The sequence below is a fragment of the Hypanus sabinus genome, unplaced genomic scaffold (assembly GCF_030144855.1).
Source record: "Hypanus sabinus isolate sHypSab1 unplaced genomic scaffold, sHypSab1.hap1 scaffold_302, whole genome shotgun sequence".
In the NCBI taxonomy this organism is placed as follows: Eukaryota; Metazoa; Chordata; class Chondrichthyes; order Myliobatiformes; family Dasyatidae; genus Hypanus; species Hypanus sabinus.
The window spans coordinates 341,326-365,221 of NW_026781175.1; the positions used below are offsets into that span (position 1 = coordinate 341,326).

General features: G+C 46.8%; 1 protein-coding gene across 4 annotated transcripts in view; it reads right to left on the reverse strand.

The window, feature by feature from the left end:
- Positions 1 to 2,550: 2,550 nt before the first annotated feature.
- Positions 2,551 to 23,896, reverse strand: part of LOC132388350 (NACHT, LRR and PYD domains-containing protein 3-like) — a 28,139-nt gene continuing 6,793 nt past the window's right edge. For 3 of the 4 annotated variants that reach the window (XM_059960689.1, XM_059960691.1, XM_059960690.1), the window contains 9 exons: positions 13,302 to 13,394; positions 11,911 to 12,077; positions 10,827 to 10,998; positions 10,662 to 10,727; positions 4,993 to 6,730; positions 4,059 to 4,145; positions 3,733 to 3,903; positions 3,443 to 3,610; positions 2,551 to 3,278 (listed from right to left, as the gene is read on the reverse strand). In XM_059960689.1, the coding sequence (XP_059816672.1) occupies positions 3,191 to 3,278; positions 3,443 to 3,610; positions 3,733 to 3,903; positions 4,059 to 4,145; positions 4,993 to 6,730; positions 10,662 to 10,727; positions 10,827 to 10,998; positions 11,911 to 12,077; positions 13,302 to 13,326 (2,682 nt within the window). In that variant the 5' untranslated portion in view covers positions 13,327 to 13,394 and the 3' untranslated portion in view covers positions 2,551 to 3,190. Of the gene's footprint in view, positions 3,279 to 3,442; positions 3,611 to 3,732; positions 3,904 to 4,058; positions 4,146 to 4,992; positions 6,731 to 10,661; positions 10,728 to 10,826; positions 10,999 to 11,910; positions 12,078 to 13,301; positions 13,395 to 23,896 lie in introns of those variants that run through there. The other variant, XM_059960692.1, reaches the window with a different exon arrangement.

Consider the following 23,896-nt stretch of genomic DNA (forward strand, 5'->3'; position numbering starts at 1 on the left):
AACTCACAGATTGCGGTATCAATTAAATTAGCAAGGTGGTTGAGTTCTGCAAGGGAATAGTCAACGTTTCGGGCCTAGACACTTCATCAGGAGTGAAGAAGGAGGGTGCAGGGGCCCTATAAAGAAGGTGGGGGGAGGGTGGAATGTGCCAGGTGAAAAACCAATCAGAGGAAAGATCAAGGGGTGGGGGAGTGGAAGCAGTGAGGGGATCGGCAGGAGAGGTGCAGAACAAATCTAAAGCAAAAGCACTATGAGTAGTAGAATAAGGCAGAATCATGAGAGAGGTGATGGGCAGCTAGAAGAGGAGACAGACTGAACATGGGATTGAGGAAGGGAATTACCGGAAGTTGGAGAGTTCGATGTTCATAACAAGGGGCTCGAGGCTACCCAGACGGTATATGAGATGTTGCTCCTCCAGCCTGAGTTTGACCTCAACATGGCAGTAGAGGAGGCCATGTATGGCCATATCCAAATGGAAATGTGACGCAGATTGAAGTGAGTGGGAACCGGCAGATCCTGTCTTGACTAAGCGGTCCCCAATCTGCGTCGGGTCTCACTGATGTAGAGTTGGCCGCACCGGGAGAAACGGATGCAATAGATTACCTCAACAGACTCACCAGTGAAGTGTTGCCTCACCTGGGAAGACTGTTTGGGGCCCTGAATGGTGGTAAGAGAGGAGGTGCAGGGACAGCTGTAGCACTTACACTTGCAAGGATAAGTACCAGGTGGGAGATCTGTGGGGAGGGACGTGTGGACCAGGCAGTCGTGGAGGGAATGATCCTTGCGAAAAGCAGAGTGGTAGAGAGGGAAAGATGCCCTTAGTGGTGGGCTCCTGTTGAATGTGGCAGAAGTTGCAGAGGATAATATACTGGATCCAGAGGCTGGTGGGGTGGTAGATGACGACAAGGAGACTCAGACCCTGTTATAGTGACGGGAGGATGGGGTGAGGGCCAAAGTGCAGGAAATGGAGGATATGCGGGTAAGGGCATCATTGATGACGGCAGAAGGCAAACCACAATTCTTAAAGAAAGAGGACATTTGAGATCACCTGGACTGGAAAGCTTCATCCTGGAAGCAGATGCGGTGGAGACGGAGGAACTGGGAATAGGGAATAGAATTTTTGCATTTGGCAGGGTGGGAAGAGGTATAATCAAGGTAGTTATGGGAGTCAGTGGGTTTATAGAAGATGTCAGTTTTCAGTCTATCTCCAGAGATGGAGACCGAGAGATCGAGAAAGGGGAGAGAAGTGCCCAAGATGGACCGAGTGAATTTGCGGGCTGGGTGCAAGTTAAAGGCAAAGTCAATGAAATTGACAAGCTCATTATGGGTGCAGGAAGCAGCACCAATGTAGTCGTCAATGTATCGAAGGAAAAGTTGGGGAGCAGTACCAGTATAGATTTGCAGCATAGATTGTTGCACATAACCCACGAAGAGGCAGGCATAACTGGGGCCCATGCGAGTTCCCATAGATACACCCTTGGTCTGAAGAAAGTGGGAAGAGCCGAAAGAGAAGTTATTAAGTGTGAGTACCAGTTCCGCCAATCTGAGGAGAGTAGTGGTGTTGGGGAACTGGTGAGGTCTATTGTACAGAAAGTAGCGGAGGGCTTTGAGGCCTTCTTGATGGGGAATGAAGTGTATAAGGAATGGACATCCATGGTGAAAATGAATCGGTCAGGACTGGGGCACTGGAAGTTATTGAAGAGGTGGCGGACATGGGATGTATCCCGGATGTAGGTAGGGAGGGACTGAACTATGGGTGACAAAATGGAGTCAAGGTAGGCAGATACAAGTTCGATGGGACATGAGCGGGCCGAAACTATAGGCCTACCAGGACAGTCAGTCTTATGGATCTTGGGGAGGAGGTCAAAGCGAGCGGAGTGTGTGAATTATGAGTTTTTTGGCTGAGGATGGAACGTCTCCGTAGTTGATAAGGGCAGTGATGGTATGGGAAACAATGGTTTGATAATTTTTGGTGGGGTTCTGTTCCACCATTCAGGGCCCCAAACAGTCCTTCCAGGTGAGGCAACACTTCACTTGTGAGTCTGTTGGGGTCATCTATTGCATCCGGTGCTCCCGGTGCGGCCTCCCCTACATCGGCAAGACACGATGCAGATTGGGGGACCGCTCCGTCCGCCACAACAGACAGGACCTCCTGGTTGCCACTCACTTCAGCTCTCCTTCACATTCCCATTCGGATATGTCCATACATGGCCTTCTCTACTGCCATGATGAGGTCAAACTTCGGTTGGAGGAACAACACCTCATCTACAGTCTGGGTAGTCTCCAGCCCCTTGGTATATACATTGAATTCTCTAACTTGCGGTAATTCCCTCCTTATCCCTTCCACCATCCCACCTTCACTCTGTCTCCTCTTCTAGCTGCCTGTCACCTCTGTCACGATTCTGCCTTCTACTACCCATAGTGTTTTCCCCTTAGATTCCTCCTTCACCTTTTCTGCCTATCCCCACCTTGCTTCCCCTCCCCCAGCCCTTGATCTTTCCTCTCATTGGTTTTTCACCTGGCACATTCCACCCTCCCCCCACCTTCTTTATAGGGCCAGTGACCTCTCCTTCTTTAGTACTGACGGAGGGTTTCGGCTCGAAACGTTGACTGCTCCTTTCAACGGATACTGCCCGACCTGCTGAGTTTCTCCAGCTTTTTTGTACGTCAGTGATTTTATTGACTTCATCTTGACAAACGTTCAAAGCTACATTAAACAATGTGTGAGCTGCTGACGTGTGGGAATAAATAAGCTGCTCCCGACTCGCTCACAGTCACACACAATTAACTGACCGGCGACAACGCGTGACAGTTTGAATAATCAGTCCCGTTTCTCACCTTCACTCTGCATCGGGGAACCGATGATTATAAAATCACACTTCAGGGCCCTGTCCGAGATTGCTGCAGATCCAGGGTCATTGCCGAGGGATTTGTCTATTTAACATCATTATATTGGCCAGGATGTTCTCAGCTCAAAGTGAGTAAAAGGATTCTCTCCCAGGGACACTGGTTTCCCAGATCTAACCCGGCCCCCTGGGCTCTTCCTCTCTGTGTAATTCCCCGGCACGCCATTTGGAGCAGCTGTTGAATCCGGACACGTGCAGCTGGATAGGATGCGGAATTGCGTCACTACTGGATCGCTTTGGACGTCACAGAGTGTGAGACTGGAGCTAGTTCACCATTCAGATGTTCACAGATCAACTGTCAGTCCGGGTCTGGGTTCCTGCAGAGATCTCAGTTCCTTCCCACCAGTCTGACTGAACTGATTCCTCCACAAGCTAAAACAGATGGGAGAATAAAGATGAAATAAACAGATTACACAACAGTGTCAGTAACAGGGGACCGGGGTTAACGTTTCAACAACACTCACAGACAAATATCACCAGTAAACCCGCGGATCCGCTGATATTTTATTACATTGAACATTAACACAAATACTCACTCGATCAGCTTCAGACTCGGGAGGGCCAATATGAGGCGGCGGAGAGCGGGGACAGATCGGTCCGTGAGCGAGTTGAATCCCAGCTCCAGCTCCGTCAGTGATATGTTTGTACTGAGAGCAGAGGCAAGATCCTCGGCACCAGAATCTGTGAGACCGATATCCCTCAGCCTGGAGGTGAGGATGAAGGACACAGAGAGACAGGAGACTGTAACACAAGTACTGATCACATTAATGTTCAGTGTCAGACACCCAGTGACTGTAAACACAATCTCCCACAGTCTGGTACTTACCCCAGTTTCTCTATTCCACACTTGGGGTTTGTCAGAGCCACAGACACCAGCTTTATTCCTGAATCTCCCAGTTCATTATAACCCAGGCCCAGCTCCGTCAGTGATGGGTTTGTTCTGAGTGCGGAGGCGAGATCCTCAGCACCACAATATGTGAGACCGACATCCCAGAGCCTGGAGATGAGAGAGACTGAGGGTGAAGGACACAGAGAGACAGGAGATGGTACAAATCCCTAGTGCTTATCAGTTATACAATTACTGATCACATTCATGTTCAATATCAGACACCCAGTGACTGTAAACACAATCTCTCACAGTCTGGTACTTACCACAGTTTCTGTATTTTACACTCCGGGTTCCTCAGAGCCGCAGACACCAGTTTCACTCCTGAATCTCCCAGTTCATTTCCCCCAAGGCTAAACACAAACAGACAAATTGATGAACAAAGTGATTCAAGCCGTGGGTCTGGGGGAATTTCTCTCACTCGGATATTTCAGGAAATATTAACCACTTCAGCAAATCACTGAACGGAGTACGCATCACTGCCCAGCTCCAGGGTATTCACTGAATATCAGTAATGTAGTCTGTCGGTGTGACCCTGTAAACTCCACATAATCTCATTCCCCGATGGCTAGAAAAATGTTCCTGATATGAGAGCGTTGGGAGTATCAGGGATGAAGGATGATAGAAAGTCCCACAGTGAGGAAAATTTGTGAAAGGGAATGTGTCGATGGGAGATGGTGGAAGAGACCCCACCTGAGGGAAAGAGGTGGGAAGAGAAAACCTGCAGGAGAAAGAGAGGAAATAGTAAACATCCCGTAGGAGGAATGAGGATGAGGATGAGAGATTCCGCAGGAGTAAGGGATATGGGTAAAAGGAGATCCCGAAGGGAAAAAATGGGAATGGGGAAGAGATCCCACGGGGGGAAAGGGGATGGGAAATACAGATCCCTCGGGAGGATACCAAAGGGAAGAGATAACTGCAGAAGATTAGAGGATGCAGAAATAGATTTTACGGGATGGGTCTTTCTGAATTGAGGACCACAATCGGGAGGAGATGCCCAATGATCTGATGAAGTCTCCAACATCTCGTCACAAGGAAACACAGAACCCTCCCGTCTTTGGAGAATTACTGACCGATCCCCTGGGTATTTGTCACTATTCTTCACAATCTGATTTACAACTGTTTAACCCAAATTGTTTTACTTTGAAACAACACAACGGAACTGTTTCACAGTTCAGAGTGAAAGATAAATCAAGTTACCTCAACTCCTGGCACTTGTGCAGCCCGGGTCCCAGCCGCTGGATTCCTTCACACTGAATGTGACAGCCCTGCAGGTCGAGGTGTTTTATTGTATCACAGAGTCCGATGACATGAGACAGGACCGCGCAGTCAATCGGGGTCAGTGCCATTCCACTGAATGAGAGTTTGTTCACAGATCCCAGTGCGGCCTGAGCCAGTCCACGATTCTGAGACTCAAACAGGTAGTGCAGTGTGTTCAGGAGGCTCCTTTTACGAGATGCAATCCTCGTGTTTCCACTCTGTCGTTTAACCTCCTCCTTCACCCAGTCAATCACCCGGCAGGTTGTTTGATGAGGAAATGGACCCAGAAACACCTCCAGGCCCCGAGCTGTCATTGGGGAGGAGAGACCAGCCACAAAACGGAGGAATACCTCAAACCGCCCATCTGTCATGTTGTGGGTTTCAGTGAGGAATTTCAGGATATCCTTGGGATGTAGGGTCAGGAATTGTGCGACTGCAGCTACAAACTCTTGGATGGTGAGGTGTGGGAATGTGTACACCACGCTCTGGGCAGAATCCTCTCTCTCCAAAAGCTCCATCAGGAACCCGGACAGGAACTGGGAAGGCTGCAGATTGTAACTGATCAAATCTCCATATGTAAATATGATCTTCCTCTCGGACACTCCTCTGAAGGCCATCTGACCAACCCTGAGTAACACATCACGGGGTTTCTCAATCTCACGGCTGTGGTTCTTCAGGATGTTGTAAATATAGTACGAGTACAGTTGGGTGATCGTCTTGGGAACTCGCTGCGGGTCCCGGACTCTTTGTGTGAAGAAGGGGCCCAGTGCCAGAGCGAGGATCCAGCAGTAGGAGGGGTTGTAGCTCATGGTGTACAGGATCTCATTCTCCTTCACGTGTTTGAAAACAGCTTCTGCCACCGTCTGATCTTCAAAATACCTGATGAAATATTCCTTCCGTTCCTCACCAACAAATCCCAGGATTTCAGCCCAGACGCTGATCTTGGCTTTATCCAATAAATGTAACGCAGTGGGACGGGTGGTCACCAGCACTGAACACCCTGGGAGCAGCTTGCCCTGGATTAAACTGTACAAAATGTCAGACACTTCACACCACCACTCGGGATCTGGGCATTGGTGCTTGGGTTCTGTATCTCTTTGACTGTCAGCAAAATCAATTCTGTGCTCGAATTCATCCAGACCATCAAATATAAACAGCAATCCCTCTGGATTCTTCCAAACATCTCTCAGGATATTCCCAAAGTAAGGATATTGATCCTGAATTAGTTGCCTCAGGTTTTTTCTGCAGTTAATAGAGTTTAAATCCCGGAATTTGAAACTGAAGACAAACTGGAATTGTTGGTATATTTTCCCCATGGCCCAATCATAAACAATCTTTTGTACCATTGTTGTTTTCCCGATCCCCGGGACTCCAGCCACTGCTGCTGAACTCCCAGATTTGGATTTACTCCGGGAAAAGCTGCTCTGGAACAACTGATCAGTCCGGATTTTTTCCAGCTTTCTGCGGAGATGTTTCTCTCTCCACTCCTCGTGGTCTCTGCCTCTTGCCAGCAGCTCATGTTCCACCAGTCTCCGATCTCGAACAGTAGAAATGACCGTGAGCTCAGCGTATCGATCAACCAGCTGGAAAACCTTCACCTTCTCCGTCATCAGGATCGTATTCGCTCTCAGTTTTTCAGTTTGTGCCCGTAGAGTCTCCTTGTGTTTCTGTTGAGCATCTTCCATGGAAACAGAGATAAAATGTTAAATGCTTCAACTCAGAACTCACTATTTAAGTAGACAAGGATTAGCTCAAAGGTTTTGCATTATTTGAACTTATCACTGGATTTTCTTACACTGAATTAAGTTTGATTATCAGACCCCAAAGTGGACGGAGAGGCATGGGCCAGATAATCATCAGATCATCACATTTCCACATTGATTGTTCAGTGAAGTTGAGTTTTCCCTGGTAGTTTACTGAGCCCCGACTAGACAAACTCCCACTACTGCCACTTCTATCATTGTTCTGTGGAAAAACTTTCAAAGCCCGGTGTTGATGTGGACTTTGGAGATAGAGAAAATGATAGTGGGCATTCTGTCAACGGAATAGGTAACGGGAATCACAGCTCCCCCTCCCCTCTCACCATCACTGATTCAAAATAAAAAGGAATACATTTGTGGATCTGTGGTGTGGTAGAAGATTAGAAACTTGGAAAACCTACAGCACAATACAAGTCCTTCGGCCCACAAAGCTGTGCCGAACACGTGCTTACCTTACAGTTTACCTGGGTTTACCCATAGCCCTCTATTTTTCTAAGCTCCATGTAGCCATCCAGAGGATGTACTCACCACTCTCTGAGCCCCTGACATCTCCTCTGTACCTGCTTCCAAGCAACATAAAACTATGTCCTCTCGTGCTAGCCATTTCAGCACTGGGAAAAAGCCTCTGACTATCCACACGATCAACAGCTTTCATCACTTTATACACCTCTATCAGGTCACCTCTCATCCTTCCTCACCCCAAGGAGAAATGGCCAGTTTCACTCAACCTATTCTCATAGGGCATGCACCCAATACAGTTAACATCCTTGTAAATCTCCACTGCACCCTTTCTATAGTTTCCATATCCTTCCCATAGTGAGGTGACCAGAACTGAGCACAGTACTCCAAGTGGTGTCTGACCAGGGTCCTATATAACTGCCACTTTACCTCTCGGCTCTTGAACTCAATCCCACGGTTGATGAAGGCCAATGCGCTGTATGCCTTCTTAACCACAGAGTCAAACTCCACAGCAGCATTGAGTGTCCTATGCCAACCTATTCCTCTATCCTGTAACGCCATCGGATTTTATCTTGTTAAGTAGATTCATGAGTTAACTTATAATACGCCTTATGAAAATATAATGACATGCACTGCATCTCCTTTGTCCACCCTGTTTGGAATGTCCTCAATGAACTCTAGCAGATCTATCAGGCAAGATTTCCCTTCATATTAACTATGTTGACTTTGACTTATTTTATAATTAGGCTGTAAATACCTCAGAACCTCAATCTTAATAATAGACTCTCACACTTCCCCAACCACTAAGGTTGGGCAAACTGCTCTATAATTTCACAATCAAGAGAGAATCTGTAGATGCTGAAAACGCAGCAACACACACAAAATGCTGGAGGAACTCGGAAGGCCAGGCTGCATCTATGGAAAAAAAGTATAGTTGACGTTCCGGGCTTAAACACTTCGGTAGGTCTGGAAACAAAACGCTGGGGAGTAGAATTGAAAAGTGTGGTGGGGGGGGAGGGGGCAGGTGTGGGGAGGAGAGGGGAGAGAGAATTACCAGGCGATGGGTGAAACTTGGAGGGGGAGGGTTGAAGTTGATTGGTTAAAGAGACAGAAGGCCATGAAAGAAAGAGAAAATAAAACAACTTTTTTTTTAAATCTTATTCCTTGGCTTTTACCCAGTCACTAACTGTCTCCTAACGTTCCCTTTACATTAGGCTCCCTGATAAGATCTGGGTCTCACAATGTATCTGAAACCTGCCAGGGGTATGTGGCTTCTCTTAGTGTGTCAGGACCCAATCAGGGTTGTGTGGGGTCTCACAGTGTGTCAGGACCCTGCCAGGAGTGTGTGGGGTCTCACAGTGCGGCAGGACACTGTCAGGTACGTTTGGGGTCTCAGTTCAATCTATTCAGATGTGATAGGCAACGTAGGAAAACATTGATCTTGCACACATTTAATTTAGAGAATGTGACACTGGTAGAAATGATGTTCAATAATCAGGGAGTATATCTGTTTCCTGTTCAGAAATGGGTGTGGTAATTTCACTGTTGGCCCTGTTCCTTCTGTAAACCAGATGAAGGACAATGAGGAACAAGTTTGTAGTGATTTACTAAACCCGTGTTCAGGGACACTGAGGGGTTTCTTTGACTGCATGTGGACTGGAACAGCATTAACAGAGGTGACAGAGACGTGAGTAGTTTGTAAACTTCCTGATTGGTCTATCTCTGGTACCAAATTCAAATTATCATCTCTGGGATTTGTTCCTGTAAGTGAGAGAGACTGAACCAGGGTTCTGGCCGAGATTCCCTATATTTATTTTAAGAGCTTCGAATAATCAAATAAAACATGGTCTGATGCAATATTAATAAGTTTTGCGATATTTGTCCTTCCTATGCTCTGTCCTCTGTTCAATGTGTAGTTGACTGATCCAACTCAGTCTGCGATGATGAACCCTTACAATCTCTTTAGCCCATGCACTGCCGCGGGCTCCATTTTCACAGGCATGATGGGCTTATGGATGTAGTAAGCTTCTCATCCAGATGGTCACAATTTAAGTAATTGCAACATTATTTATAGATATTTTCAGTCCTTTCCACATTCCATTCCGCAATCCAAAAACCTTCGGTTTCTCTGTCCTAATTCTCATCTCTTCACCTTCCACAGTGTCCAGCACACAAACCGGCACACATCAATTTCAGCTTCTGTGAACTGAGCTGAAGAATTTGTCTCCGATCTCACCCTCAGTAATCCTGTCTCACTGCTAGAATTCCCAGGATTATTGATTTGGAAATTAAACTGGATACCTTTAGCAATGTTTGCACTAAGTGAGTGTAGATGTGAAGAGAGCAGGGTTCATATGCTGCTTTGCTGATTAAAGTGACGTTATTATTACTATTCTATGAATAGAACTTCAATGGATGAGCAACTCGAAAAAACAAAAATAATCTAAAGAAACTGAAGTCGTTTAGAAAATGGTTAAGGGTGAGGCTATCCTGGAGCGGATAGTCGCTGGCAAGAGAAGGATTTGACTTTTTGATATGAAGAAATATTCTTTTTTTTGTCATTCTCCAAATTGCCCCCTTTTCCACTCAAACTCCGCTGGGGATCTGTAGTTGCAGGCCCCAGAGCGGTGTGACCACCTTCCTCAAACTCGCCAGCTCTCTGCCCCTTTCCTCAAAATGTCCTGTGAAAACTCTCCCTCTGGCAAACACGTTTCCCTGTGTCTCACTGTGTTCTCTGTCACAGTGCCAATATTTACCTGGTCAGACCCTCGTGGCTCAACAACTGAACCGCCCGACGCAAATTACAACCGTTGGTGGAAACGGAGGTCAAATTTCATCTTGATGAACTCCGCCTCAGCCTCATCGGGGTCATTGCGTACCGTTCCGATTGCCCCACTACCGGAGGGATGTTGAGGCTTTAGAGAGGGAGCAGAAGAGGTTTACCACGATGCTCTCTGGTTTAGAGGGCATGTGCTATCATGAGAGGCTGGATAAAATTAGATTGTCATCTCTGGATCATCGGAGGCTGAGGGGAGCTCTGACAAATGTTTGCCACATTAAGAGAGGCATAAATAGAGTGAACAGAGAGAATCGTTTTCTGAATGTCTCAAATGCTATTGAAGGTGAGAGGGTGTAGAGTGAAGGGGGAAGAGTCATCGATGCCTGGAAAGCACTGACTGGAAAGGTGGTAGACGTAAATTTTTTGAAGCTTCTAAGAGATGTTTGGTTAGGTACATGGATAAAGGAAGATGGAGGCATATGGAGATGGAGTCGGAAGGGGAGATTAGAGTTTGGGTTTGATTTACTTGTTAGCTGTTTCGGCACAATATTATTTGCCTAATGGCCTATTCCTCTGTTATACTCTTGAATTTTCAACACATGTTCACTCACCTTTCAATTCACTGAGAATCTTGAGTAAACCATGAGTGGGATTTGATCGATGGGATGGATCAGAACCTGTTTGAATTTAAACACATTAAGGGGATAATTTATGGAAAATTGTGAAGTGTAATGTTTTGCAACTCAAATTTGAATTAATTACTGATATTATCTCACCATACATCTGTATTTCCTTCAATATTTTGTCAAACTTTGGGACACCAATCCGCATTTTGACAAATGTTTCCCACATCACCCTGCGGGCGCGGGAGCCTTTCTCCATCACCAGGCTCAGAAGGAGTTTAGAACTGTCCGCCCGCTCTCCCTTATCAGCGAGATCAGAGATTTTCTGTGAAGAGTAACAGTGAACATATTGGGGACTGACAGATTCACACAGTGAATGAGAAGTAAATGATGTGCTCAGTAACGGGATCACACTGAGCAGTGACCCGGACGGGTGCTGATCCTGTCTGGACATGGACTGTACATTCTGAGTGCAGAGCACACGGAGGGACATTCACCGGGAACCTGGTCCACCAGTCAATGAGATCCTGGCTGGTCTGTGACCGCTTCGTTGACGTGGCTCCAAATCCATAAATAATTCCTCACCAGATTTGACCGTGTAAAACAGAAATCAGAAAATAACGATCACAGATGAAGAAAGAAGTCAGGAGGCTTTTCATAACAGAGTGAGCAGTCTCGGAGAGGTTGCAGAAAAGATGATGTGATTCCTCCTTCAGACCACCAGTGTCCAACATGACAGCGGATTACCGGCTGACACCAGATTCATTTCCTTTCCCTTTTTCAGTGGAGGTTTCTTCAGTGATTACACATTACAACATGGCGGCATTCCCCGATTCACACTGTTTGCAGTTTCAGACTCTAATGGAATCATCTCCTCTCAGAACAGAACACACTCAAGCTCCTGTGGCACCCACTAATGATGTCCTGATTCTCATTGATATCCTGCTGTTAGGCTGCATGATCTTTCCAAATCCAAACCTCCTGTCATATTTCCATTTAATACTGTAAGACCGCACAACTGTCACTTGCTCAACTCAATCTGAGCAGCTACCCACCAGTCTGCAGGGTCTTTGCGCCCCTTTCTATCACTGGTTCAGATTCACATCTTTGAGATTGCATGTACAATATTTATTTCCCAGTTGTTCTTTTCTCTGATTTAATATCTAATGAGTCAGAGGTCCGACACCCATCAGTCTTGTGATGTGTGAAAATTCAAACCCATTCTCCTCCCACTCACCCGATGTTCCTCTCCGCTGAACTGATTCTCGGCCGTTAACGCCAGGCTCACTCCGTGCACCCCTCCTTCCATCGCCTGCTCCAGCCTGTCCCGGTAGAAACCCGTCAGCTGCAGCAGCTGGGAATCATTCCAGCTTGCCAAGAGCTCAGTGATCTCTGAGCTCGGACCTGTGAAGCACAATGGTGAAAATTAAAAAACTTACTGACCACATATTCGGAGGCAACTTTATCTCTGGAACCAAAAGATGGTGCACCAGGTCACCAAACACAGTCCAAGATATATTTAAAGGGTGGGAGGGAGGAATAGGTGTGGTTGGTGAAATGAGTGCAGGCTGGGTGGGGGTTCAGATCGAGCAGGGTTGTGGTGGGGCTTAGCAACATCTGTTGAAGGCTGCCCTTTCTAGTCCCCAGCAATATACCTCTCTGTTTTGGAAGGACTCTGCTTATTGCTGAGAATATAGTAACCCATCACCATCACTCTCCTGGTACTGCCCATCACCACCGCTTGGCTCTGAGTTACTGGCTGCCTGCCTGGTCAACCCCTTCCTCCGCAAATCTCTGGAATATCTCACAAAATGCTGCAGGTACTCAGCAGGTCAGGCAGCATCTATGGAGGAGAATAAACAATCAACGTATCGAGACAAGGCCCTTCATCAGACTGGAAATGAGGGGACAGGAATTTTAGATATTGTCACATTACTTTCTATTCCTTGTGATCCTGATCTGAAACATTAACTGTTTATTCCCCTCCATGGATGCTGCCTGACCTGCCGAATTCCACCAATATTCTCTGTGTCATTGTGCTGCTCAAAACTTTCAGCATCTGCAGAATGTCTTGCATTCTGAATACACTCTGTTTTAATGTCTGTCTCGGTTTGCAAGATGAGCAAAAAGCAGACAGTTATTGCACCCCTTCCACATGTGACTGTTCTGCCAGAAGGTCAGGCAGCATCTATCGAGGAGAATAAACAACCAACATTTAGGGTGCTTCATCAGACTGGAAATGAAGGGACAGAAATTCTAGATATTGCCACATTATTTTCTATATTTTGCGGTCCTGATCTGAAACATTAACTGTTTATTTCTTTCCATGGATGCTGAGTTCAGCCAATATTTTGTGTCTTTGTGTTGCTCAAAACTTTCAGCATCTACAGAATGTCTTGTGCTCTGGAAAACCTCACTGTTTTATTGTGCATCACTGTCTGTTTGAAGAGCAAACAGCAGACAGTAATTGTGCTCCTTCCACATGTGACTGTTCCCCCAGAGATGTTACCTCTCAGTCTCATCTCTCTGCTCAGTTTTTACAAATATTTTGTGAATTGCTGATATTGGAATAAACTCAGACAAGGTGTCAAGGAAATATTTAAAAATTAAAATAACTTGCTAACATACCCATGTCCTTTCCTGATCTTGACATCACTGGAACTTCTCTCCTGCCCACTCCTTGAGCCAATTTGAGGACAGTTGTGGTCAGATTTTGATGGTCTGTAACAAACAAAATTAACAGTAGGGTCAGATATTAATTGAGGTGTAAAGCAGAACACTGCTTTGTTTTTCAACTGAGGCAAACATTTCCAAATATCTTGGACCTAACCACTAAAGGATTGACACAGCCAGATCCACCCTCAGACTGATCTCCTCATGGATTGTGCACCGTGTTGGGATTCTCCGGGGTATCTACTCACTATATTGCAGGCAAACCCTTATTAGGTAAAAATCTTGTGCCCTGGAGGGATGTTCCAATGGAATGGCGAGTGTGGTCATCCTACCACAGTTTAACATTGCCTGGCATTGACACCTATGGCAATATATCATTTGACTCTATAGAGAAACACTCTGACATCCTGAACAATGCAATCTCACCCATAGTATCATAATATCTTGTCCTGAACCACTATCATTTTTCCAGCAGGAATTTAAAATCATTAAAAACTCAGTCAAGATTTCTTTAAGCATATCACCTGGCTATTATATGACACCCTGTCAGGTGTGTGTAGTCTGACAGTGTGTCAAGACTCTGTCAGGGGTGTGTGGCATCTCACAGTTTGTCAGGACCCTACCAGGGGTATGTGGAGTCTCATAGTGTGTTGGGACCCTGTTAGGGGTCTGTGCGGTCTCTCAGTGTGTCAGGACCCTGTCAGGCGTGTGTGGCATCTCACAGTGTGTCAGGACCCTATCAAAGGTCTGTGGGGTCTCACAGTGTGTCAGGACACTGCCAGGGGTGTGTGAGGTCTCACAGTGCGTCAGGACCCTGTCAGGCGTGTTTGGGATCTCAAACCGCGTCCGGAACACGTCAGGGTTGTTTGGGGTCTCACAGTGTATCTGAACACTACCAGGTTTGTGTGACATCTCACAATGTGTCAGGACCCTGTCAAGGGTCTGTGGGGTCTCTCAGTGTGTCAGGACCCGGCTGGGGTGTTTGGGATCTCAAACCGTGTCCGGAACATGTCAGGGGAGTGTGGGGTCTCACAGTGTGTCAAAACACTACCAGGGATGTGTGGCTTCTCACAGTGTAGCGGGACCCTGTCAAGGGTCTGTACTCTCTCACAGTGTCTCATAACCCTGTCAGGGGTGTCTGGGATCTCAAAACGTGTCCGGAATGTGTGGGGTCTCACAGTGTATCAGGAACCTGACAGGCGTGTATGGGGTCTCACAGCATGTCAGGACCCTGCTGGGGGTATGTGGAGTCTCACAGTCTGTTTGAACACTGCCAGGGGCGAATGGTGTCTCACAGTTTGTCAGAATCCTGCCACAGGTGTGTGGGGTCTCACAGTGTGTCAGGTCCCTGTCAGGGGTGTGTGGGGTCTCATAGTGTGTCAGGACCCTGTCAGGGGTGTGTGGGGTCTAACAGTGTGTCAGGATCCTGTCAGGTGTGTGTGGGGTCTCACAGTGTGTCAGGACCCTGTCAGGTGTGTGTGGGGTCTCACAGTGTGTCAGGATCCTGTCAGGGGTGTGTGGGGTCTCATAGTGTGTCAGGACCCTGTCAGGGGTGTGTGGGAACTCACAGTGTGTCAGGACCCTGTCAGGGGTGTGTGGGGTTTCACAGTGTGTCAGGACCCTGTCAGGGGTGTGTGGGGCTCACAGTGTGTCACGATCCTGCCAGAGGTGTGTGGGGTTTCACAGTGTGTTTGGGCACTGCCAGGGGTCTTTGGGATCTCATAGTGTGTCAGAACACTACCAGGGATTTGTGGCCTCTCACAGTGTGTCAGGGCCCTATCAAGGGTCTGTGGTGTCTCACAGTGTGTCAGGACACTGCCAGGTGTGTGTGGGGTCTCACAGTGTGACAGGACCCTGTCGTGGGTGCTTGGGATTTCAAACCATGTCCGGAAAATGTCAGGGGTGTGTGGGGTCTCACAGTGAGTCAGGACCCTGTCAGGGTCGTGTGTGGTCTGACAGTGTGTCAAGACCCTGCCTGGGCTGTGTGGGGTCTCACAGTGTGTCAGGACCCTGTCAGGGGTGTGTGGAGTCTCACAGTGTGTCAGGACCCTGTCAGGGGTGTGTGGGATCTCACAGTGTGTCAGGACCCTGTCAGGGGTGTGTGGGGTCTCACAGTGTGTCAGGACCCTGTCAAGGGTCTATGGGGTCTCACAGTGTGTCATAACCCTGTCAGGGGTATCTGGGTTCTCAAACCATGTCCGGAAAGTGTGAGGTCTCAGAGTGTGTCAGGACCCTGCTAGGGGTATGTGGAGTCTCAGTGTGTCAGGTCTCATTCAGGGGTGTGTGGGTTCTCACAGTGTGTCAGGACCCTACCACGGGTATGTGGAGTCTCACAGTGTGTCGGGACCTGTCATGGGTGTGAGTGTTCGCACTGTGTGTCGGGACACCAGGGGAGTGCGGAGTCTCACAGCATATAAGGACCCTACCAGGGGAGTGTGGGGTCTCACAGCAGATCAAGATCCTGCCAGGGTTGTGTGTGTCAGGACCCCGTCAGACATGTGTGTGGTCTCAGCGTGTCAAAACACTGCCAGGGGTGTGTGGGGTCTCACAGTTGTCAGGATCCTGCCAGTGTGTTGGGTCCCTGTTTTAGGTGTGTGGGGTCTCACTGTGTGTCAGGACCCTACCACGGGTATGTGGAGTCTCACAGTGTGTCGGGACCTGTCATGGGTGTGTGTGTTCGCACTGTGTGTCGGGACCCTACCAGGGGAGTGCGGTGTCTCACAGCATATAAGGAACCTACCAGGGGAGTGTGGGGTCTCACAGCAGATCAAGATCCTGCCAGGGGTGTGTGGGGTCTCACAGTGTGTCAGGACCGTGTCAGGGGTGTACGGGGTTTCACAATGTGTAAGGATCCTGTCATGGGTTTTGTGGGGTTTCACAGTGTGTCAAGGCTCTGCCAGTGGTATCTGGGGTCTCACAGTGTGTTAGGAACCTGCCAGGGCTGTGTGTGGGCTCTCCAGGCAACTTATTTGGGTGAAACATGGAGCAGATGATCGTTGAAATATTTACTGTAGAGAATGTGACAGTGGGAGAAATAATTTTCTTCAATAATCAGGGAGAGATCTGTTCTGTATTCAGAAATAGATGTTGGAACTTTACTGCTGTGACTGTTCCCTCAGCAAACAGCATGAAGAACAGTGAAGAATAAGTTTGCCGGGAAATTGTCGAGAATTGCCAAATCCTTAGTGCAGTTGAAGGGAGGGGTTTTATTGTCTGAATGCAGACGGGAAAAGCATTAACACAGGTGACAGACCCGTGAGCAGTTTGACATCTTCCTTTGGTGCCGTTTGAATATTAACATCTTTGGAATTTGTTCTTGGAAAGGAGACAGGCTAAATGAGAGTTGTGGTCCAGATTCTTTATATTTTTGTTCAGGGGCTTTGAAAAATCAGTTAAGATATGGGCTCCTGTAAGATTAATAATTTTTACGATATCTGTCTTCACTATGCTGTCTCCTCTGTTAAATGTGCAGTTGAGTAATCCAACTCAGTCTGCAATTATGAAGCCTTGCAATCTCTTTCGCCCATGCACTGCCTCCGGCTCCATTTTTACAGACACAGTGTGCTTACAGATGTACAATAGTGAGTTCCTTATCCAGACGGTCACAATTTAATTAATTGCAATATTATTTATAGATATTTTCAGTCCTTTCCACCTTTCTTGCCACAATCCCACAACCCCTGGTTTCTCTGTCCTAATTCCCATCTCTCACCCTTCCACAGTGTCCATCACACATCACATCAATTTCAGCTTCTGTGGACTGAGCTGAGGATTTTGTCCCCATCACACGCTCACTGATACTGTCTCCTGATGGAATTCCCAGTATTACTGAGTGGGATATTAAACTGGATAACTTTAGCAGTGTTTGCAGTAAGGAGGCGCAGATGCGAATATAGTTAATTTCATATGCTGCTTTGGGGTTGAACAGACGAGTTGGGGTGCTACCTGCTTTTCTCATTAAATTATCATTGTTATTCTGTGACGAGAACTTCAATGGACTTCCGGTTCTAAAACTGATTTCCTGCAGGATCTGAGGGAATTAAGATGAGGGCTGTATCGGGGATTGGGTGGCTGTAGGGAAATGATTTCACCTTTCAGAATAAGACATTTCCTATAATTTCAATCCTCAGATTGCCCTCTTCTCCATTCTGACTTGGGTGGAGGGATCTGTGGTTGCGGGACACAGAGAGGAGTGATCTCTTTCAGCAAAGCACCCATCTCTCTGCGTTGTTCCTCATGCTATCCTGTGAAATCTCTCCCTCCAACAAAATACTTCTCCATGTGTCTCACTGAACACCACTGAGCACAGGCCCAGAATCATCAAACGCTCCTCATAGTTAAAGCCTGTCATTCCTGTCATCATTCTTGTGAACATTGTGAGCAACAACTTTACTGAACACATTTTCAGCAATAACAGGCAAATCGGTACCAGGGTAACTTATGGGGAAAAAATGATTTATTTTTACTGTTCTACTAACCATCCCAAACTGAGCACCTATGCTCAGGTTCATTATCAGAAGATTAAACCATTCCAGGGTGAATGCAATTTTTAAAAAAACTGGAATTATTTGAGATGGTCAGCAGGTATGGAATGGCCGTGGGAAGAGGAACAAAGACACAATTCAGTTACACAAATTTCACAGAATGGCTTCAAACATTTTCCACTTTTAGTGCAGATCACCCGCATCCCGACTTTCTCAAATCGAAACGTAACACACACAATCTAGTGCAAGATCTTAGCGGGCCATCCCAGCCCCGAACCGTCAACTGTTTACTCTTCTCCATAGATTCTGCCCAGCCTGCAGAGTTCCTCCAGAATTTTGTGTGTGTTAACTGGAGTCTCTGTATGATTTCCGCTGCCTGACAGACAGGTGACAGTGGGGGGCAATATCCACATACAGTTTGAACACTCGACCGTGTCCATTTCTACTGTTGTATACACGGAACAGCTCACTTAATCTCAGCTTTTGGAATTGGAGCTTATCCTCTCCTCAGAATATCAGTCTTTGCTTCCCAAGGAACTTCAGAACCAAATATCTGAGCCCAGAAGAGAAACACTCGCTCAACACGTTAAAACCTCAGTGGCCCGATGCTCCTCGCCCCACAAACACTACCTACCCAATGCTGCATTTTCCAAATTATTTCATATTTACACCAGCTACATTTTAAATTATTCCCTCCACATATTCCCTGCTCCATCGGTTCACAGAGTTTTGGGTTCGATTCACATCCCGGCCCGATACACAATTCAGACCCAAATGGAAAATGTGCAGGTTTCACTTAAATCACTTTTGTGTACAAACACTAATTTCTATTCACATTCCTCCAGCTTCACTGGACGGGAACACTGAAACATCATGAAGTGAGAAACGGCAAGAGGAGGTCTTACGCGACCACTGTTTCATTTACGGTGAGTGTCACTTTAGAAACGTCTGGAGGAGGCGGGACTATGAAGTCAGTGTAACAAGCTGTAACAGAGCGCTGGGACTGGCCGTGAGAGGGGAGAGAGGGGAGAGAGGGGAGAGAGGGGAGAGAGGGGAGAGAGGGGAGAGAGGGGAGAGAGGGGAGAGAGGGGAGAGAGGGGAGAGAGGGGAGAGAGGGGAGAGAGGGGAGAGAGGGGAGAGAGGGGAGAGAGGGGAGAGAGGGGAGAGAGGGGAGAGAGGGGAGAGAGGGGAGAGAGGGGAGAGAGGGGAGAGAGGGAGGGAGAGAGAGGGAGGGAGAGAGGGGGAGGGAGAGAGGGAGGGGGAGAGAGGGAGGGGGAGAGAGGGAGGGGGAGAGAGGGAGGGGGAGAGAGGGAGGGGGAGAGAGGGAGGGGGAGAGAGGGAGGGGGAGAGAGGGAGGGGGAGAGAGGGAGGGGGAGAGAGGGAGGGGGAGAGAGGGAGGGGGAGAGAGGGAGGGGGAGAGAGGGAGGGGGAGAGAGGGAGGGGGAGAGAGGGAGGGGGAGAGAGGGAGGGGGAGAGAGGGAGGGGGAGGGAGAGAGATGACTGCAAGCTGCTGGCGGGTATTTTACTGAAACAACGGGTTAAGTTTGATACTTTCCAATACCCAAAGGATTGGGTTCATCAACGGCACATAATATATCGGATGTGTGACTGGTACTCGTATGATCCATACGTGGATTTTGTTGGGAGTATCCTGTGGCAATCACGTTTGTTGAACTTTACCTGGATCCGGGTGTGCTATGTGGTAACCACTTGTGCGAAGCAATATTCTGTGACTGTCATCATGTGAGAGTTCTACGTGGATTTTTGAATGACTCGGCGGATAAGATCTTCGGCAACTCTTACTTCGACTTCCCCAGCGTGGATGCCGTGGAACTGCGTGATCCCCTCTCTCTACATTTTAACATGGATTTACAAATATCTCCCCTCATCCATTCCTTGAATTGCTGAACCTTTCTACTCTGCCATCTTAAGACTTTAGTAAATGCTCCAGAGCTTGAATTTTTGGGAGCCACGCACATGCATAACACTGTTGACTTCTGTCTATTCCAGGCATGGGCAAACTATGGCCCGGGGGCCATATGCGGCTCGTTAAGCTTTTTAATCCGGCCCGCAGAACTTGATGAAATTATATTAATAAGCCTTGTTAACGTTTTTTCCCCGCAATTCTGGCGTTTTCCCAATAGATGACGCACTCTATATACATTGACCTTTGTTGAGGTGCAGCGTATTACTCCACATTTGCGCTTTACTCTTTGTTCGGCTCAACCTATTTGTGTGAACAGGCGTTCAGCGTCATGAACATCAACAAAGCCAGCCACAGATCCAAGTTAACTGACCAACACCTCAGATCCATCCTGAGAATCACCACAACAAAACTAAATCCAGACGTTGATGCGCTGGCTAAAAAGGGAGACCAACAACACTGTCCCCACTGAAATTAAAAATAAGTTTCTTCGTTGTGTTATGTAAAAAATGCATTTGAAAATATTTTTTCAATAAGCCTTACATGTTACATGTCATTTCTGTCAAGTGATGGACATGAGTAGTACGCAGGTGCACGTACGTTCTCAAAACAAAAAATATGCTCCAGATCAAATAACGCGCTCCGTATACTGGCGCACTGTCACTGTTCTGTCCTTGTGCTGGTCGTTGTTGAGTTTTGACACAGGGGACAATTGAATAAGAAGGAGCAGGACAAGTGGACCTGCATCTCCTACCGTTTTTGAAATAAAGACAGTCAGGAGGAGAGTGATGATGATAATATCTTGAAGGATAAGAGAATTTTCAGTGCTTTAAAATAATAACTGTTACTATTAAAAAAGCTGTATTTTATTCATTTAATTTTCAGTGTTTTAAAAGTAATTTCAATAAATAGCTAAATACCATGGGACTTCAAAGACAGATATTTTGTTGTAATGCATTTGTTCATTTTCAATTGAAATTAAAGCACATGTTTTCTACATATCCCATGATATTTTATTTTCTCTTATGAGGTGTATTACCAAAACACTCCGTCCATCTGCTCCTGGTCCGGCCCCCCTGTCAAATTTTAGAACCCTTTTTGGCCCACAGGTCAAAAAGTTTGCCCACCCCTGGTCTATTCCGTTTAATTTTCTATATTCTCAAGTAGATGCTAATAAAGACAGCGGTTTTAACATTAATCTCGGACTTCAACAGAATCAAGGGCTTTGCTTCCACTGGCCATTGAGGAGAAGAGTTCCGAACACCCTCAATCAACACATGAACAATAGATGTATCCGTCTGAAATTTGAAATTCTGAAAAGGGAACAGGCGTTTGCTGTACAGATCCCGCACCTTCGCTTTGAAGCAGGTGGCCATTGTTCTATAGACCTGTTCTTAATCTTTACTAAGCCTGTGGAAAATGTCAATCGTGCAAACAGTTAACATAGAAAAACATGGAACATAGAAAACCTGCAGCACAATACAGGTCCTTCGGTAAACAACGTTGTGCCGAATGTAAACCTATCCTAGAAATTACTAGGGTTACCCATAAGCCTCGATTTTTCTAAGCTCCATGTACCTATCCAAAAGTCTCTTAAAAGATCCTATCGTATCTGCCTCCACCATCGTTGCTGGCAGCCCATTACACCACTCATCACACTCTGTGTAGAAAAAGTTACACCTGACATCTCTTCTTACCGACTCCCAAGCACCTTAAACATGTGCCCTCTTGTGGCAGCCATTTCAGTCTTGAGAAAAAGCCTCTGACTATCTGCACGATCAATGCCTCTCACCATCGTATACATCTCTATATGGTCAACTCTCATCTTCTGTCGCTCCAAGGAGAAAAGGCCAAGTTCACTCAATCTGTTTTGATAAGGCATGTTCTCCAAACCAGGCAACATACTTGTAAATCTCCTCTGCACTCTTTCTATGATTTCCACATCCTTCCTGTAGTGGGGAGACCAGAACTGAGCACAGGGTCCTATATAGCTGCAATATTACTTCTTGGCTCCTAAATTCATTTCCACGATTGATGAAGGCCAATACACACCGAATGCCTTCTTAATCACGGAGTCAACCTGCGCAGCAGCTTTGAGCGTCCTATGGACTTCGACCCCAAGATCCTTCTGATCTTCCACAGGGCCATAAATCATACCATTAATACTATATTCTGCCATCATATTAGACCGACCAAAATGAACTATTTCACACTTATCTGGATTGAACTCGATCTGCCACTTCTCAGCCCAGTTCTGCATCCTATCAATGTCCCACTGTAACCTCTGACAGGCCTCCACACTATTCACAACACCGCCAACATTTGTGTCATCAGCAAACTTAGTAATCCATTCCTCCACTTCCTCACCCAGGTCAATTATAAAAACTACGAAGAGTAAGGGTCCCAGAACAGATCCCTGAAACACACCACTGGTCACCATGCAGAATATGACCCGGCTACAACCACTCTTTGCCTTCTGTGGGCAAGCCAGCTCTGGATCCACAAAGCAATGTCCCCTTGGATCCCATGCCTCCTTACTTTATCAATAAGCCTTGCATGGGGTACCTTATCAAATGCCTCGCTGAAATCCATATACACTACATCTACTGTTCTTACTTCAGAAATGTATTTAGTCACAACCTCAAAAAATTCTAACACTAGGAACAGAAAAAGCAAAGCTGCCAGAACTGGCTCAAAATAAACAAATATCTCCTTGATCGCTGATGCAATTCAGAAACAACTTGTTGTTTGGAAATAAAGATCCGAAATAAATACCTGAAACTGAATTATTCTTAAGTCAATTCCCCAAGAGTGTGAGAGCTTTCTGACAGTGTAAATACTGTGTACCGTTTCTTACAAATAATCCCGCCCACAACCCCACACATATCACATGTAACCATGGCAACACACAGAGTGCTGGGAGAACTCAGCAGGTTAGCTAGCATTTAAGGATGGGGGTAAGCAGTCGATGTTGTGGACCGTCCCTTCATCCGGACTGGACTGGAAAGGGGAAGAGGGCAGATGATTGACTGATTTGGAAGGTGCGGCTTGTTGCTCTGTGAGACTCGGTGCTCAGGGACTGCGAGCAAGCAGCTGCCTGTCCGGTCACATTCCACAGAACAGGGAGCGGCCGTTCCGCTGAAATCAAATCCAAACCGGTTCGACAAAACACTGTCATTCAAGTGTGAAGAAAGCTTAATATTGCATTTAACCCCTTCTTCTACAGGTAAGAGCAGTAGAACCAAAGGCACAATGTAAAGAACATTACTGGGCTCTCGAATGTCGACTACTATTTTCCATAGATGCTGCCTGGCTTGTAGAGTTCCTCCAGCATTTTGTGTCTGTTCATATGATGACCCCACCACTCCAGGGATCAGGCTGGTGAATATTCATTGCACTCTCTATAACAAATACTCTCTAATCTCTTTGTTCATCCTCTATGGAATTAATTTCAATCTTCTGTAGCCCTGTGTTGCCCCAAACACTCACCTCCCTCCCCTGTCACTATTTCCAACTTCCATCTCCCCCCTCACCTGGATCCACCTCTCACTCCCCAGCTCTTGCCCCATCCCCACCCCTCACCTCTTTTCTCTGACTATTTCCCATTCACTCTGTCCAGAGGGAGGGTCTCGGCCCGAAATGTTAACGGTCCATTTCCTTCCACCGATGCTGCCCGACCCACTGAGTTCCTCCGGCAGTTTGTTCTTTGAATGTCAAGCAACTGAAACTTTTTTACTAAGCTCCCAAGTGGAACCTTGGCAAATGCCTTGCTAAAATCCACGTAGGCAACATCCACTATCTTGTCTTTAATAAGAATGCTGAGACACGACCTACCAGGCACAACGCCATGCTGACCATCCTGGATCAGTCAATGTCTCTCCACATAGTCATATATCTGGTCCCTTAGAATAGCTTTCAATAACTTTCCCACTACTTACATCAGGATTCCCGGCCTCTCATTTGCTGGTTTATTTTTGGAGGTTTTCTGAAGCAGTGGAACAACATTTGCTATCTTCCAGTCTTGGGCTACCTCACGTGTCGCTACGGATGATTTAAATATCTCTGCTTGGGCCCTGCAATTTCTGCACTTGCCTCCACACCATCGTAGGGAGGACCTTGTCAAGTCATTGTCCCTAATGTGC